Here is a 15,385-nt window from a genome sequence, read left to right as displayed (position 1 = left end):
GTAAAATGTGGAGGTTTTTCTCCATTCCCCAGGGATAATGATTTACTCCACATTAAATGCAAACCGAAATAAAATCAGAATCTTAAAATGTAAAATAAAAATGCAAGGTAAAGCAAAAATAGAAGGCTTAGCAGCATGCAGTCTGCATATGTTTGGCACAACAAAAAAAGGTACACTGTATATTTAATATCTTGGTTGAAGCTGATACTGCATATGCAATCCCAGCTAAAAGTCACATGAAGGAAAACCTACGCTATGGAGAAACATTCACAGAAACTTGCTATGTGAATCTTGCCTTAAAATAATATTTTGATTTAGCTATAAAACCTTAATGTTGGTATTTATTTGCATAGTCATCTGGAAAAGAACTGGACATAGTAGAATTATGCCAAGAAAGTAGGACCTTCTGTTCTCCTTTAACGATCAGACACAGAGGTGTTTGATGCCTTCGAACTGAATTAACAGACCAGAGTCCTCCATCTGAATCATCAGAGGATGATGGTCTGGAAGTCCCAAGCCAAGCTGCTGCTACCAATCCTCTGTCAGTTTTCCTGCGTTACCAATAAAAGGCTTCACAGGGGTCTGGGCTACTGGAGCAGCAGAGGCCACTGAAGGGCGACGTCGTCTTCCCTGGCCAACAGGTCACCTGACTGGAAGAATCTTTTTAATCTTGGCATAAATCCCCACTGCAATAGTCTACTTGGGGACATCACTCAACTTCTGACATGGGAATCTGCATTTGCAGAGTACTGAAACCAGACCATTTCACTAACATAGGATGCATTTAGGCATTATGAACTAGAGGTGACTTGAGAGTCTAATAAACTGTCTTTTTCTACATTATTTTAGGTCCTCTTGCTTTACCTCCATTACTTCCTAGCTAGAGGAATAAGATGATTCAAAGCTGCAGTGAGATGTTTACAACTTGGGAGGACTTATTCCGTGATCACCTACATTCATACAACCACCCAGAGATGTATCCAGGAACGCTTTTTCACCCTCTTATGAAAATTCATCTCTACTTTGAGAACAAAAGCTACTAAGAAAGGAAAAAAAGCTTGACCTCTACAAATACCAGTGGTAAACAAGCACATTTTGTAATCTGCAGTGTTAGCACTATGCTCCACATGTCTAGGAATGGAAAAAAACATTTAGCTACACAATACATTGACATGTGAAATTCAAGGGAATGATAAACATGTTCCTACAACACTTAAAGAATAAGAATCATGGGAATGAAACTGAAAGAAAGGGGAATAAGTTGAGATTCATTACTAAATAAATGTATTTGAGGAATAAGCAATTCTCTGGTGCATTTATTATGACAGACAAAAAGAAGAAACATGCTTTATTCTCAGTACTCAAACCAGAGACAGCCATTTGTAAGTGATGGCAAAAAAGCCCAAAGACTAAAAACATATAGCCAAAAAAACTTGATCCCTAGTGTTATTACTAAAATCCACCAACAAATTTAGATTATTCTTATCCTTTTTGGAATTAATAAAAATGCAAACACAGCTACAAATTTAAGTTTGGGAGAAGAAAGTTCCAAATCATGCCTCTGGACTATGACAATATCCAAAGTTGTCCAAGTGCAAAGCCATGTCATGGGTGCTTTGGACAAAGTGCATTGGTCAATCAACAGGGAATTAGGGTGACTCCCACTTTGATAAGCCCTAAGGGACTGGAATAATGGTAACACAACAGGAAACCCACCTTGCACCTCCTGCTGCATTAGTAGGAAACTTTTTGGCCTCCAACAGGAATTTGTGGTTGTCAATAAGGCTGCCCTCACCTAAACCCAGCTCTTGTTCCTTCTCAATCTCACGCCATGTAGCTCACACCAAGCTTTATATAATTTCAAAAAAAAATGCAGCAAGTCTTTTTCATAAATCTGAGCATCTGTGCAGTCCAGTATTACAGAGAAACACAGCAGTTTGGTTTTCCTGGGTTGAAGTAAAATTCTGAGCACAGTCAATGCTGAAATCATTTTTAGACAGGAGAACGAATGCTGAATTTCTGCAGTCACAAGACCTCAAAGATGATGACACAGCAGAGATGGAAACTGCCTCAGGAATGCAAGGTTTTCACTCATCTAATTTTTCTGCCAGGTCTTAATGACACACTTTTACTGCTCTTAGCCAGAAGGTTCACTTCCCATGATTGCTGTCTTTTCATTATAGCTTAACTTACACAGCAACATTTGTTCTCCAAACTCTGTGTTATATGAAAATAACAGTATCAATGACAGCAATCAGAAAAGTAGTATTTACAGTAGAACCATTAACCTCTCCTATTAGCAAAAGTCTGATTTCTTATCATAGTGAGAGCTACCAAGAATATGACCGTAGCAAGTCAGCTGGAAATCAATAGAGAAGGCAAACATCATCAGGAGTCAAGACACAGTATTCTGACTGAAAATCAGCTAATTTCTTACTCCTGATATGAAGATGAGCGAATACTCCCAGTCAAACTGATTTTTGCAACAATGAAAAATAACCACCCTGCTTAGCATCTTGCCTCGGTTTATTTCCTAAACATTTAGCACGGGTATCGATGGAGAAATCAGTCCAGAAAGACTGCAGAAGCTGGGATTAATGGACCACATTCTTTTATTTTAAAAATGTCTTCCTGAATGCAACAAAAAGAGAAGGAACATTTTGCATCTAGAAATGCTATTCACAAAAGTGTACCTAGGTGACAGACTGTGACAACAGAAGATCTTTGTATGGCTCGCTGATCTCCACACATACTATAGTTCAAAATACTGCTTTAGATAGTATTAAAGGGTTAAAACAGGAGCACAGGCAGGAAAAGCTACAGAAGGAAGACATGGTTAGGTTATAGGAGAGAAGGATTTTTGTCTCATTCACTCTTCTGCAGTAGGTAATTCTGAAAAGTTTTGCCTTCTTTTTCCCACTTTTGCCTTTAATTACAACAGCATTTACTAAGTAATCAGCTAAAACCAGAACGACTCTGTTCTAAAAACCGCTTTTAATAATTTTTCTATATTGATGAGCTAATCCAAAAGCATTCTCTACTGGTAAAATTAACAAGAGTGGCAACAATGTGATTGCAGCAGTGTCATCTAATGATTCACTGCCAGAAAAGTTTTACAAACAAATCTGAACATCAATTTTCCTCTTTCTCATACTGCATCATGAGACCAGCTGAACGGGCATACAAGACCAGTGATGTCTTAAAACAGGTGGAAAAAAACATCCCTGACTTCATACCCTGGAGAAAACATTTTCGGGGAGCTGGACTCTAAATTTCAAGTTGTATTATACTTGAAGTTATATCATAGAACCACAGACTGGTTTGGGTTGGGAGGGACCTTAAAGATCACCTAGTTCCAACCCCCCTGCAGGGGCAGAGACACCTTCCACTAGCCCAGGTTGCCCAAAGCCCCGTCCAACCTGGCATTGAACCCTTCCAGGGAGGGGGCAGCCACAGCTTCTCTGTGCCAGGGCCTCAGTGGGGTTTTATTCTCTCAAGGTACAGCACTGTGCCCAGGTGCATTGTTTCTTACTGACAGTCTATGTTATACTTCGTATGTGTACTTCATGTTTCATTAGCATTCCTTCATATTCTCCACCCCTATTCTTCTGAATTGACCTGTAACCAAAACACAAAATAATGCCCCAAAGATCACCTCTGAGCAGCTATTTATGAGCGCTTGCTGGAGAGTTCCTCTAGTTTCTGTTTTGAATTGTAAAACTCAACCCCTCAACTGGCCTCTTCTAGAAAATTGAGAAACCTATCAACAGCATTGCTCTCAAGAAGGTAAGGATTATTTTATTTTTTTCTTCCTATTGCATTTTTATAGGATGCTAATATATTGTACATGCCGTTTCACACAGGCAACTGTTACAGGAGAGGAAATTCCGGCCCACTCAAACTGATAGAGATTCTATTACCAACTTCAACAGAGCAGAAATAAATTAAGTATTCATAAAATCTGCAGTGTACATAAAATGCTCAAGAAACCTGCTGTTTAATATGACTTGTGACTTCTAAGCCTACAGTAAACCTATTTAGCCCACAGTCCACCTCAGTACAACTGCCATCTTTGCTGCGTATGAATTCTCCCAGTGTACTGCGAACTGACAGTTTCGATTTTGAGTGCCTAAAAGCAACTAATCAAAAAACGTTGGAAAAACTAGAAAGCTATTTTTGCATTTCCTAATTGTATTTTTTCAATATCCACTTGGTCATATCAATAAACGTTTCTGCATACGCTCCATAATTCTCATAAATAAATCTCCATTTGGGGAATTACTATTGTTGCGGGTTTTTTATTATTGTTTTTCACTAAATTAAATAGGCTGCTACGCACAGATGTAGATCCTGGCTGAAAGCATGCTGCAGCTCAAAAAAAAAAAATCTTTTATTTGGATGCCTAAATAGCAGGGTTGTGAGGAAGCTGGTGAAGTGTATGAGCTTACTGACAGCAGTGTTTGAAAAATGCCCGTACTTGCCAGTTTGTGCTGAGGGTGGCACAGAGCCAGCACTCGCAGGCAGCTTCTGCCAGACCTTGCCATGGGGAAATTCACAGCAGCTGTCCACAGAGGTTTCAGGACTGAGTTTAGTTTGGATCCCTTGTAGAAATCTTTCTTGTAAAGCGCCAAGGAACAGCTGCTAAACTGTGTTCTCAAATTATTCAATAATCCCACAATTTACCTAGGACAGTCCAACTTCCTATCCTTAAAAGCTTAGGAAAGGGCATTTAACCACCCTCTTAGAAGGCTGCAGGCAGGTTCCTCAGGTGTTTCCTTCCTCTTGGGAGGAAGAAATGAGAAGAAAAACCAAGGGCCACTGTGTGTTAAGAGAAACATGACAGGTCAGATGCTTACTGAAATGTATGGCAGAACAAGAGTAGGGTGCAAATGATGGACTTTTTTTCAGCCTCCTGTGCAAAGGGAAAAAGCTGTTGCCTCTGGAGTTTTCAAGGGCACCATCAACAGGTGAGGACTTCCTAGAGTGCGTAAGAGCTCCTGGCTGTGATGGGAACAGAAGAACCTGAGTGTGGAGCTCATGGAAGCTGTTTGATGGATGGAGAGGTGCAGGCACAGCGAGGACCCGGGCAGGGAGAGCAGGCACCGCATCACACTGAGAGCAGGAGGAGCCAAAGCACCCGATCGAGCCCATCCTCCAGCCGACGTGGCCGCCAGGACCCTGCGTGAGATGTGGCTACCTTCCCGTGAGCAGAAAATACCACCTGAGCTGCCCGGCTGCAAGGGTCAGGCTGTGAGGGGAAGGGAAACCTCCGCGCTGCTGCGGAGAGCGGGACACGGGCAGCGAGGATGAGGCAGAGCAGGAGGGAAACTGAAAAGCATCCTCCCGGTCCACCTCCGACACTGGGCAATGCTGACCTGAACCTGTTGACTACCAGAATGAAATCCAGAGTCGCAAAAAGTCGCAAAGTTGCTTTAACCAAAGCTGACCTCTCTCTGCAGACAAAAAAAAGAGACAAAACTCCAGTAGGCCTTTACCGAATCTCAGGCATCTCTACTCAATACAGACAAAAAATGGTGCCTACCTAACGAGCATGTACCTTTAAATAAAACATCCTGTAAATGTTTTTACACACTATGAATGCTGGCACACTTATCTACATATATTTATATGAATTGCAGAGTAACAAGCATGCCAAGCTGTCATTTCTTGTTTCAGCATCTTATCCTCACTATTTCTGTAATAAGGAGGCTGAGCATTTAAAAATTAGTTCTTCCAGACATTCACATCCCCAGGAGTTCTTAAAAATTAAGTGTATTTTTGACTCAGATAAAACTTAGTATAACCCTTCTGAAACAGCTTCATATAAACTAACATTCTTGCCCATTCTAATTTAAACTAAATATAAACCCTTTGATTTGCACCCAGAAACTAATGATATCTGATTTCCTTTGTATTAAAGAATTCAAATCCATACCTAACTATACATTAAAATAGAAATATAATTGAAGAGCTACTCTGACGAACGCTCACAAGTAGTGGCATGAAAATACTGATCCAAAAGGTCTTTTAAAAATAACCGGGCATCTGGATACTGTTATAGCATTAATAGCATTTCTTTGGTTATTGCCTTGTGACTATTTGCCACATTCGGAAGATGGTGGGATCACTACACCACTGATTTACACCAATAATCCTCTCATCTCACCTCTCCAGGAAACAGAAACCTCTCCTGTCATTCACAACTGTGTGACGGACTCAGCAGTATTTCACAATAAGCAAAATTTAATCCATAATCTGGTCTACCTGAATCATAAAGATGAAGAGTTTCTCAATCTACAAAGCTACACTGTATTTTAATCAAGTTAAAGACTGAATTTCAGTATTTGACATCAGTGAAACCCACAATTCAAACATAAATAACATGCTCTGTTGTTAGGCTTAAATTAAAAGTTTTTTCAATAATTTTAAATGCATTGCCTTATACACAGGTTTGCTTTCAATACTGTGTCATTGCACCAAATGAGGAGTATCTTAAAGGGTTACTTAATCATCTCACTTTACTTGTTATCCCATTGGCACTTACTTTCCTTCTAGATCCTGAAAATGTAGATGTATACAGAGTTATTCACCAGATAAAATGCAAAGTGTATGTTCTTGCACTATTACAGTTCTTCAGATTCTCCCAGTCTTGACAGTCATCTCCCCCAATTATTCTCAATTTAAGCAGCTAGTTTCTTCCTGATATAAATATTTCATATCGGAAACAGTGAATTTATCAAATTGAAATGCAGTCTTTGCACTGCATGAGGGTACTAATTGCACACTATTTCTGGCTTACTTCTTGCCATCTTTGGGTGCAGGCTTCAGCACCAGAGTCAGACACTTCAGGACCAACCCCTCAGCTGTTTCTATGAAGACAGATTCTCTAGTCTCAGGCAGCATTACGAACTGTCTCCTGCAGAGACACAGAGATCTGGCGATATCATCCATTTAGAGGTCAATGTCTTAGACGATGATAAACATTTGTTTTTAGGAATCCTTCCTGTTAAGATTTCACATGGAAAACACACTACTGCTGATCATCATGAAAAATCCAGTGAATGTTTCACTTCTGCTCAAAGAAGTACTTTCCTTGCACTGTGTGGCAAGATAGGGTCAATCTTCATGCATTTTGTTAAAAAAAATATATAATAATTTAAAGCTAGTAGGGATTAAATTCATCATGTATCTAGCCTTTTTTTTTTTTTTTGACATGACAGAAAGTCCTTGAGATTAACCTGTGCCACTTATTTCCCAGCTTTGTCTAAAGTGGAGCAGGAAACCAGCATTTTACATTTCTCAAAAAACATGAAAGGGAGTGGATTCTAGGCTTCAGTGAAGTAAGAAAACACTGTGAGGAAAACATACATGAAACACGTAAAAGAGTATTTTGGTATCTTTCTTTTGACTAGAGAGAATTGTAGAAAACCAGTGACTAAGATGTAATACCCCTTTTTAGTAATTGTGCTATAGCATTTCAGTTTGCATCTCAAAATGAGTCTCTTCTAAAGCAAAAATTATCAACCACAAAGCTTTTTTGTTTCACAGAATCACAGAATTGTCTAGGTTGGAAAAGACCTTGAAGTTCCTCCAGTCTAAGCATTAACCTCACACTGACCGTTCCCAACTCCACCAGATCCCTCAGCGCTGGGTCAACCCGACTCTTCAACCCCTCCGGGGATGGGGACTCCCCCCCTGCCCTGGGCAGCCCATTCCAACGCCCAACAACCCCTTCTGCAAAGAAATCCTTCCTAAGAGCCAGTCTGACCCTGCCCTGGCGCAGCTTGAGGCCATTCCCTCTTGGCCTGCCGCTGGGTCCTTGGCTCAAGAGACTCCTCCCCCCTCTCTGCACCCTCCTTTCAGGGAGTTGTAGAGGGCCATGAGGTCTCCCCTCAGCCTCCTCTTCTCCAGACTAAACCCCCCCAGTTCCCTCAGCCGCTCCCCATCAGACCTGTGCTCCAGACCCTGCACCAGCTCCGTTGCCCTTCTCTGGACACGCTCGAGTCATTCAATGGCCTTTTTGGAGTGAGGGGCCCAAAACTGAACCCACTCATCGAGGTGTGGCCTCACCAGTGCCGAGTACAGGGGTAAGATCACTTCCCTGTCCCTGCTGGCCACGCTAGTGCTGATACAAGCCAGGATGCCATTGGCCTTCTTGGCCACCTGGGCACACTGCTGGCTCATGTTCAGCTGGCTGTCAATCCACACCCCCAGGTCCCTCTCTGACTGGCAGCTCTCCAGCCACTCCTCCCCAAGCCTGTAGCGCTGCTGGGGGTTGTTGTGGCCCAAGTGCAGCACCCAGCATTTGGCCTTATTGAAACTCCTCCAGTTGGCCTCAGCCCATCGCTCCAGCCTGTCCAGGTCTCTCTGCAGAGCCTCCCTACCCTCGAGCAGATCAACACTCCCACCCAACTCGGTGTCATCTGCAAACTTACTGAGGGTGCACTCGATCCCCTCATCTGGATCATCAATAAAGATGTTAAACAGGAGTGGCCCCAAAACCGAGCCCTGGGGGACACCACTCGTGACCAGCCTCCAACTGGATTTAACTCTGTTCACCACAACTCTTGGGGCCCAGCCATCAGCCAGTTTTTTACCCAGCAAAGCGTGTGCCCATCCAAGCCTCGAGCAGCCAGTTTTGCCAGGAGAATGCTGTGGGAAACGGTGTCAAAGGCCTTGCTAAAGTCAAGGTAAACTACATCCACAGCCTTTCCCTCATCCAATAAGCAGGTCACCATGTTGTAGAAGGAGATCAGGTTTGTCAGGCAGGACCTGCCTTTCATAAACCCATGCTGACTAGGCCTGATCCCCTGGTTGTCCATTATATGACTTTTAATGGCACCCAAGATGACCTGCTCCATGACCTTCCCTGGCACCGAGGTCAGACTAACAGGTCCATAGTTTCCGGGATTGTCCTTTCTGCCTTTCTTGTAGATGGGTGTCACATTTGTCACCCTCCAGTCCAATGGGACCTCCCATTTGTTTGTGTGTTTAAAATCAGTATTTAAGATATTGTAAAACATCTATAGAGGCATGTTACCCATATGAAGTAGCCACATAAACTCCACATGCAAGAAGTCAGAGACCAGCAAAAATCAAAGGGGTCTTTTTAACCTAAAAATTTTAACTCCAGAAAAAACTCTCAAAAATATATGTGACATTACATAAACACTATATGACAAAAAGCAAATGAGAAATCAAAACTGAAAAGGAAAATATAAAGATTTGGTGATATGGTTAACTTGTTAATATTATCGATTTATCAAGTCTAACATCACACAGTTATTCCCAGTCTTATGGGAAAAAGTCTCAGAAAACAAATTTTTAACTCTAAGTATATGGTTTACTTTAGGATGGGCCTAAGTAAAGCACATGTTATAGACCACGTTTGTGGTCACTATGGGATTTTGCCAGAAGCAAAAACGTAAAATGTCTCATCACAGAACTGAGATGGAGTAATGGCACAAGAGCTCTGTGGCACTTGGAAGGAAAGCTGGATCAGACTGAAGACAGGATTTCTTGTGAAGATGAGGGGTTAAAATGAATAGTTAGATTTCCTTCTGCCTCAATATTGCTGTTATAACAAAGGATTATTTTCAATCATTTGAGAAGTCAACATCAAGAAGTTGGTCCTCTCATGAAGGATGTTCTGTTCACCTTTTGCTGTGACTATCAATGGGGCTATTAATCAACTAATAGCCATGATTAATCTCGGCACTGCTAGCCACACAAATATAGCTTCAATCTTTCCCCTTTTCTTCTGAGAATGTTGTGGTGTCTCTTTCTATAAATGTGGGGAAGACAAAGTGTGCAGAACATTCACGACATGAGAATTCAACTTTGAATTCCAAGACTGCAATATGTTCAGCACCAGGTTTCTAAAAAGATATGTGAAACTGCAGTTCAAAAATTAAAGAACAAAAAGCTAAAATTAAAACGAAATTATTTTCTGCCATGTAGTTCAAGTACTCTTTTAGAGTGAAATTCACAGTACTTGGAGAAAATTCAATTGTCAGGCTTTAAGCAGAAGATCTGGAAAAAGTTCTGGAGGAATGGGGTGTTATGTGCTGTTACAGACTTATACTATAAGACTCCTCTGAGAGAGTCCTGAGATAAATCTTCCAAGCTCTGTTTTTAACATCTAACACATCTGTCTTAGTAGCTCTATTTAGCATTTGGGTATATATTCCAAAGACCTTCAGAGTTAGATGTGTTTTCTGTGCATTTCAATGTCCTTTGTGGATTTTTCTTCCACGAACTCACTGAATCTCCTCTTGGACCCAGATAAACCTCCAGTAAGAATTTGGTTTTACAAGCCCAGTTTCTTAGTGAAACATCACTAGGACTACCACAGGGATACTTTAAACAATAAATAAAAGAGAAACTTACACTCGAGAGGATTTATGACAAAACTGACTTCCCAAATCAAGCTCTTTTCTGTGCACTTCCCATTCAGCAGCCGTCTAAAGCCACTAAGCGCCTGCCTAATGCCTGTAAAGTCCCCTCAGTTCAAATTGTGCAGATGCTCCTGAAATCTCACTCTGAGGAGCTCCAAGACAAAAGGAAATCAAGCAGAAACACAGTGGATGGCAGGCAGGACATTCTGTCACAAGTGGATGGGTCCAGTACAAGGTGCTGTTTCTGTATTTTGCCCTTAAGAAACAAAAGCTCAGTCCTGGAAGCCCAGACCCAGCTGAGATCTAAAACCTGGTCAGTGCAGGATGGAGCACATCTGTAGCTCCCCCCTGGTCTGAAGGATCTTCTACACTTCACTGAGATGCAACGCACATCCTCCTTCCTGACAACCTTGCAGTGGCTTGGTAAAACATCCCCTTGCTTGCTCAAGATGGGAGAGCTGAGCTTTTTCAAGGACAGGAGAAAAACTCAGAAAGGGAGCAGAAAGTAACCCAGGCGTCTCGCTTTTTTTGGTAGGATTTCAAACTACAAGATGACTCTGTGAAACTAGAGCCCAACAACTACCTTCTTCTCCAGCATCTTTTCAAAAGAAAAACCAGTACTTGCTCAGACTTCTGAAGAACAATAAGCATACACCTTCCAAAGTGAATTACAGGCTCTGAAACAGGGTGGGTGACAACTCTGAACTGCGACCCTAGTGCTGGGGCTCTAGGACTAGTGAGTACTGGGGAAACACCACGCTTGCTGCGACAACCCCCAGGTAGCTTGAGGAGGTTCCCTTGCTGCTCCAGCAGCAGCTCTCCAAACTGATCTTTTAAAGCACTTGACATTTTATACAGCACCTAGTATTCATTTCAGACCCCGGGATTCCACCTCAGGAGGTGGTTCTCCTACCCTTTGTTTACTCTAGACATAGACTCCTGTATCACGGGGGGAAAAAAATTACAGGTGTTTTCCTTGATTAAAAAAGAAAAATCACATTTATATTCACAGTTTTGTTCATTTATAAATAATATGAATGACAGATATGACTGAATTACAACACATTATTCAAAAACTGGGCAAGTGTCTCTAGCTCATGGAACAAAAACATTTGACTGTGTATTTTTAATGAATGACAGGCAAAGCTTGGTAGAATATCAATATATCTAGAGGAAGAATATACATAAAAGTTTATTCTTGCAACAGTGAATGTATTAAAATTTCAGTTTCAGTGACATAAATACCAGGGGAGTGATTTCCCACCAATTTAAACAGCCTTCTAGGTTTCTGCTACCATATTTGAGATCTGAAATCAGTCAGGTAACTTTATCAGGTAAGCATGGAAAGGTCCTGTGCAATACCATTTTTGCAGTTAAATTTTTACTATGGCTTTTTTCACTCTCACAAGGAATATATTATGGCAAATCCAAAATACGCTGTTAGTCAGATTTATTGTGCTCACATTGCTGTTCAGGAAGTGGATTACTGACTTATTTTAAACATGAGCTGCAGTTGCATGTACAGAGTCACTGAGTCAGCCTGCTGTGTTCCTGTGGGTCAAAATACCTTCCAGGAATCCTTTCTGTGCCTGAACTGCGTGTGCAGGACAAGTCTCAGAGCAGACTGTAAAATGTGATCAGCAGCTTGGCCAGTGGGTAAAACCTGGACACATCTAATAAAGGGGTTTTACTGTTTTTATCTTTAAACACAGCTCCAGTATTTATCAGTTAAGCAGTCAATGAACAAAATCAGCGGCAAGACAGCACTTGTGCAAGAAAGACAGCACAAACCTACATGGTTAAAGTACATCTATCACAGCTTTCTTAGTTTGAAACAGTCAAAAAGGGGAGGAAATTAGCTAGCAGAATTAAACCAATATTAGCTAAATCTTATTTCTCTTCCTGTGTGGGTTTAGCTGGCCCTAACTCCTTTCACTTCATGCTTTTGAGTTAAAGAACATCTACATATGTAGTTTTAAGCAGAGTTTAACTAACACATTTAAAATTCAAACCTTAACTGTAACTTTAACACCCTCATACAAATTTACCCAAAGGACATGTAACTTCCCAAACATTAAGGCAGTGTTTACCAGCCCTCTTACCTCCACGGTCCCGTGCTGCTAAATTCTGTCCTCTTCTTAGAGTGACGTCCAACTGGTACATTCCGGGATCCCCAGAGGGAAAATCTGCATTACTTGTTCCAACCAAATTTGTTCTCTGGAGGGGGAAAAAAAAAAAAAAAGCAATAGCTAATGTTACTAAAAGCTTCACGTAAGGTATATTTTTCTTTCGTATCATCATCCTGTTGAAAGAAGACAAGGCTGTATTCCGCTGCCCCAGCTCAGAGCTAATACACCAACACCAAAGAACCCACTCCTGTCATCAGTATGACAATTCATGAGCATCTTTTTTTTAAAAAAAAAAATAAATAACTGGTTGACATCTCAAAGGTTAAATTTATTATTTTTAAAAGGTGGTTGAAAAATAATTCTTTGGTAACTATTTATTATGGCAACTTCCATTTTTAACTACATCCACATACACTCCTGGCCCACTGGAGCAGAATAAGTAAGAAAAAACAGAGTTGGACCTCATAGTGCTATTTGGACTAGTCATTACCAGTACCCTCAAACCCTGTGCATTTATTCAGCAGTGATAATCTAGGCATTGAATAACCATACGGGAGTTACAATTTTGTCAGGTACTCCAGTACTTTGCAAGACTCATAGTTTTTTCCATGGAGTTACAGGGAATGTAGGGCCAGGGAGCGGGGTGGAATCATAAAGACATTAAATGCAGCTGCAGCTCTTCATTTGTAATACATGTCTTCTTAGTCTGCTGGTATGCCAGGGCAAAAATAAGATTCTTAAGAGTAGTTATTTGTATAAACTGTATCATAAAAAATTAAAAAAATAATAAGCAAGGAACTCTCTGGACTGCATGAATAGTAACCACATTTCCATCCCAAATGACAAATGAGAGAAAATATATTTATTAGTATCTATAAGCTTTTGCAAAAATAGTTTTTAACACACCTCTCTGTAAGTAGCATCTAATTACAGTGCATGCTTGGAACACACATTTAATTTTAAGACTAGAACAACTGTATCGATTATACCTCCACAGTACATACAGAAGCTTCATATATTATACACACTGAGCACAGTGGTTACACATCCTCTTGCTAGAAGCTAAATCTATTAAGACCAGTGCTATTAATATTTTATTAGGCAATTAGGGGTCCTCTGCAAGGAAAAAGAAAAAAGCAGTATGATAGAAACATCTTTGAGGCCACATCTGTACTAAGTGCTATACCACTTCAACAAGCAACTTTTGTTGTTTCTCTTCCTACTACCCCCCCTTTTCTTTTTAAGGCTGTAATAAATCTAAAGCACGAAGGAAGACACAAAATAAAGGCATTTTAACATACGGTTTTTCCTCCTTATTCCAGAGTCACAACTCTGAGCCCCAGCACATTAACCTCTGCTGCAACATGCACAAAGCTGGCCAAACCTGCACACCGACAGGCTCACCACTTCCACAGCAATGAAACTGATCAAAACTAGTGCACTTCGGAGAAAATGGTTAGATGAGCTTTGGCAGGGGATGTCATTGGTGAAATCTCTCAACATTTATCTTCTAATTTTGTTCATGTAAATTAACTGCTGAGGCATGCCTGAAACTATCAAAAGACTTTGCAAGACTCTTGCAAAAGGCACCCACCACGTTCTTTTAAATGACTAACGCCTCACTCACCATCTCTTTTTTTTCTTTATTTTTAATGCACTGACTGCAGAAGGATACAAGATTGACAATACTGATTTTCCACCCCACCCCTGCAGTGCTTAGTATCTAGTCCCAGTCAGACACATGGCTAAAATTTGATCCTGGCCCGATCCTCAGCCTCATCCTAGGCCCCAGCATTCATCAGGGAATTGCAAAAGAATTGTGTTCTGAAGTAAACAGTAAACACCGAAACCCTCCTTCCCCTTTCTTGCCCTTCTACAAGAGCTTGCAGGCACAGAAGAACTGGGATGTCTCTCAATGTTTATAACCTCCTCCCTGATTCTTCCTCTCCCTTTTCTCTGATTAAATTCCTAAGCTCTGCATTAAAATTCCTTGGTTTAAACACTGCCACGTTCCTCCCTTCCTGTCCCTTTCTCATCTCCTTTTCAATGTTTTTCCTCCCTTTTTTCTTGCAGTGAAACTTCACTTTCTTTTTAACCTTTACATTAGTTTTCCAGAGAGCTGCTCAAGGAGGCTAGACAGGCTTAGGTGAGCAACGTAACAAGCCTACAGGACAGAAACAGTTACAAAAGTGAAATAAAAAGCAAACAGATGTTAACTATCCCTAAGCGTTAGTAAGTCAAACCAGTATTTCTGCATCAGAACAGCAGCATTTGAAGTATGCAATTAAAACTCGAGGTTGCCATAATAAATGTAACTATCAATTAATCATTTTTCAATCACCTTTTTTGGTTAACAAGTTCAAAAGTTAAAATGGCAACTAGCAAAAAATAAAGAACCACCTTTGTGTGGTCTGTAGTAGTTATAAACATGTAGACTAGAAACCTGAGAGCATTCATGAAAGCCTACAATTGCCCTAACCATGGAACAGTTCCAAAATGAAATTTTATGAATGCCTAGACTGCAACTAATAATGTCAAGAAAACAAGTTCTCTGTGGCTAGAAAAAAGAAAAATAATCACAATTAGAAGCTGTCGAACCACAAGGTTCTTTTTTACTGACTGCTGCAGGATGATCATGCCAAGCCTGACAAAGCAAGGGCATGCCTTCACTTTTATTGTCTAAAATGTATGGAAGGTCTTGAAATTAATTCTATTAAATCTTTAACAAAAGTGTTGAGATTCCAGACAAAGACCATAAAGGCAATTAACCGTATTTTCAGATATGCAAAATCGTCTGTGGGAAGGCAATGCCTGAATTAATTCCTTTAATTTTTAGTACCAATCTTTACAATATTCTTT

At 40.7% G+C, this 15,385-nt stretch overlaps 1 protein-coding gene across 8 annotated transcripts in view; it reads right to left on the bottom strand.

The window, feature by feature from the left end:
• The window catches only part of MCTP1 (multiple C2 and transmembrane domain containing 1), a 278,735-nt gene that overhangs the window by 160,952 nt on the left and 102,398 nt on the right, over positions 1-15,385 (bottom strand). For all 8 annotated transcript variants that reach the window (XR_012621495.1, XM_074811508.1, XM_074811510.1 and 5 more), the window contains one exon: positions 12,500-12,614. Coding sequence is in view for 7 of the 8 variants with exons in the window: in XM_074811508.1 (XP_074667609.1) it covers positions 12,500-12,614 (115 nt within the window). In the remaining variant the exon portion in view is untranslated. The remainder of the gene's footprint in view (positions 1-12,499; positions 12,615-15,385) is intronic.

The sequence above is a fragment of the Strix aluco genome, chromosome Z (assembly GCF_031877795.1).
Source record: "Strix aluco isolate bStrAlu1 chromosome Z, bStrAlu1.hap1, whole genome shotgun sequence".
Taxonomy (NCBI): Eukaryota; Metazoa; Chordata; class Aves; order Strigiformes; family Strigidae; genus Strix; species Strix aluco.
The sequence above is the reverse complement of the archived record's forward strand: the minus strand, read 5'-3'. Positions and strand labels throughout refer to the sequence as shown.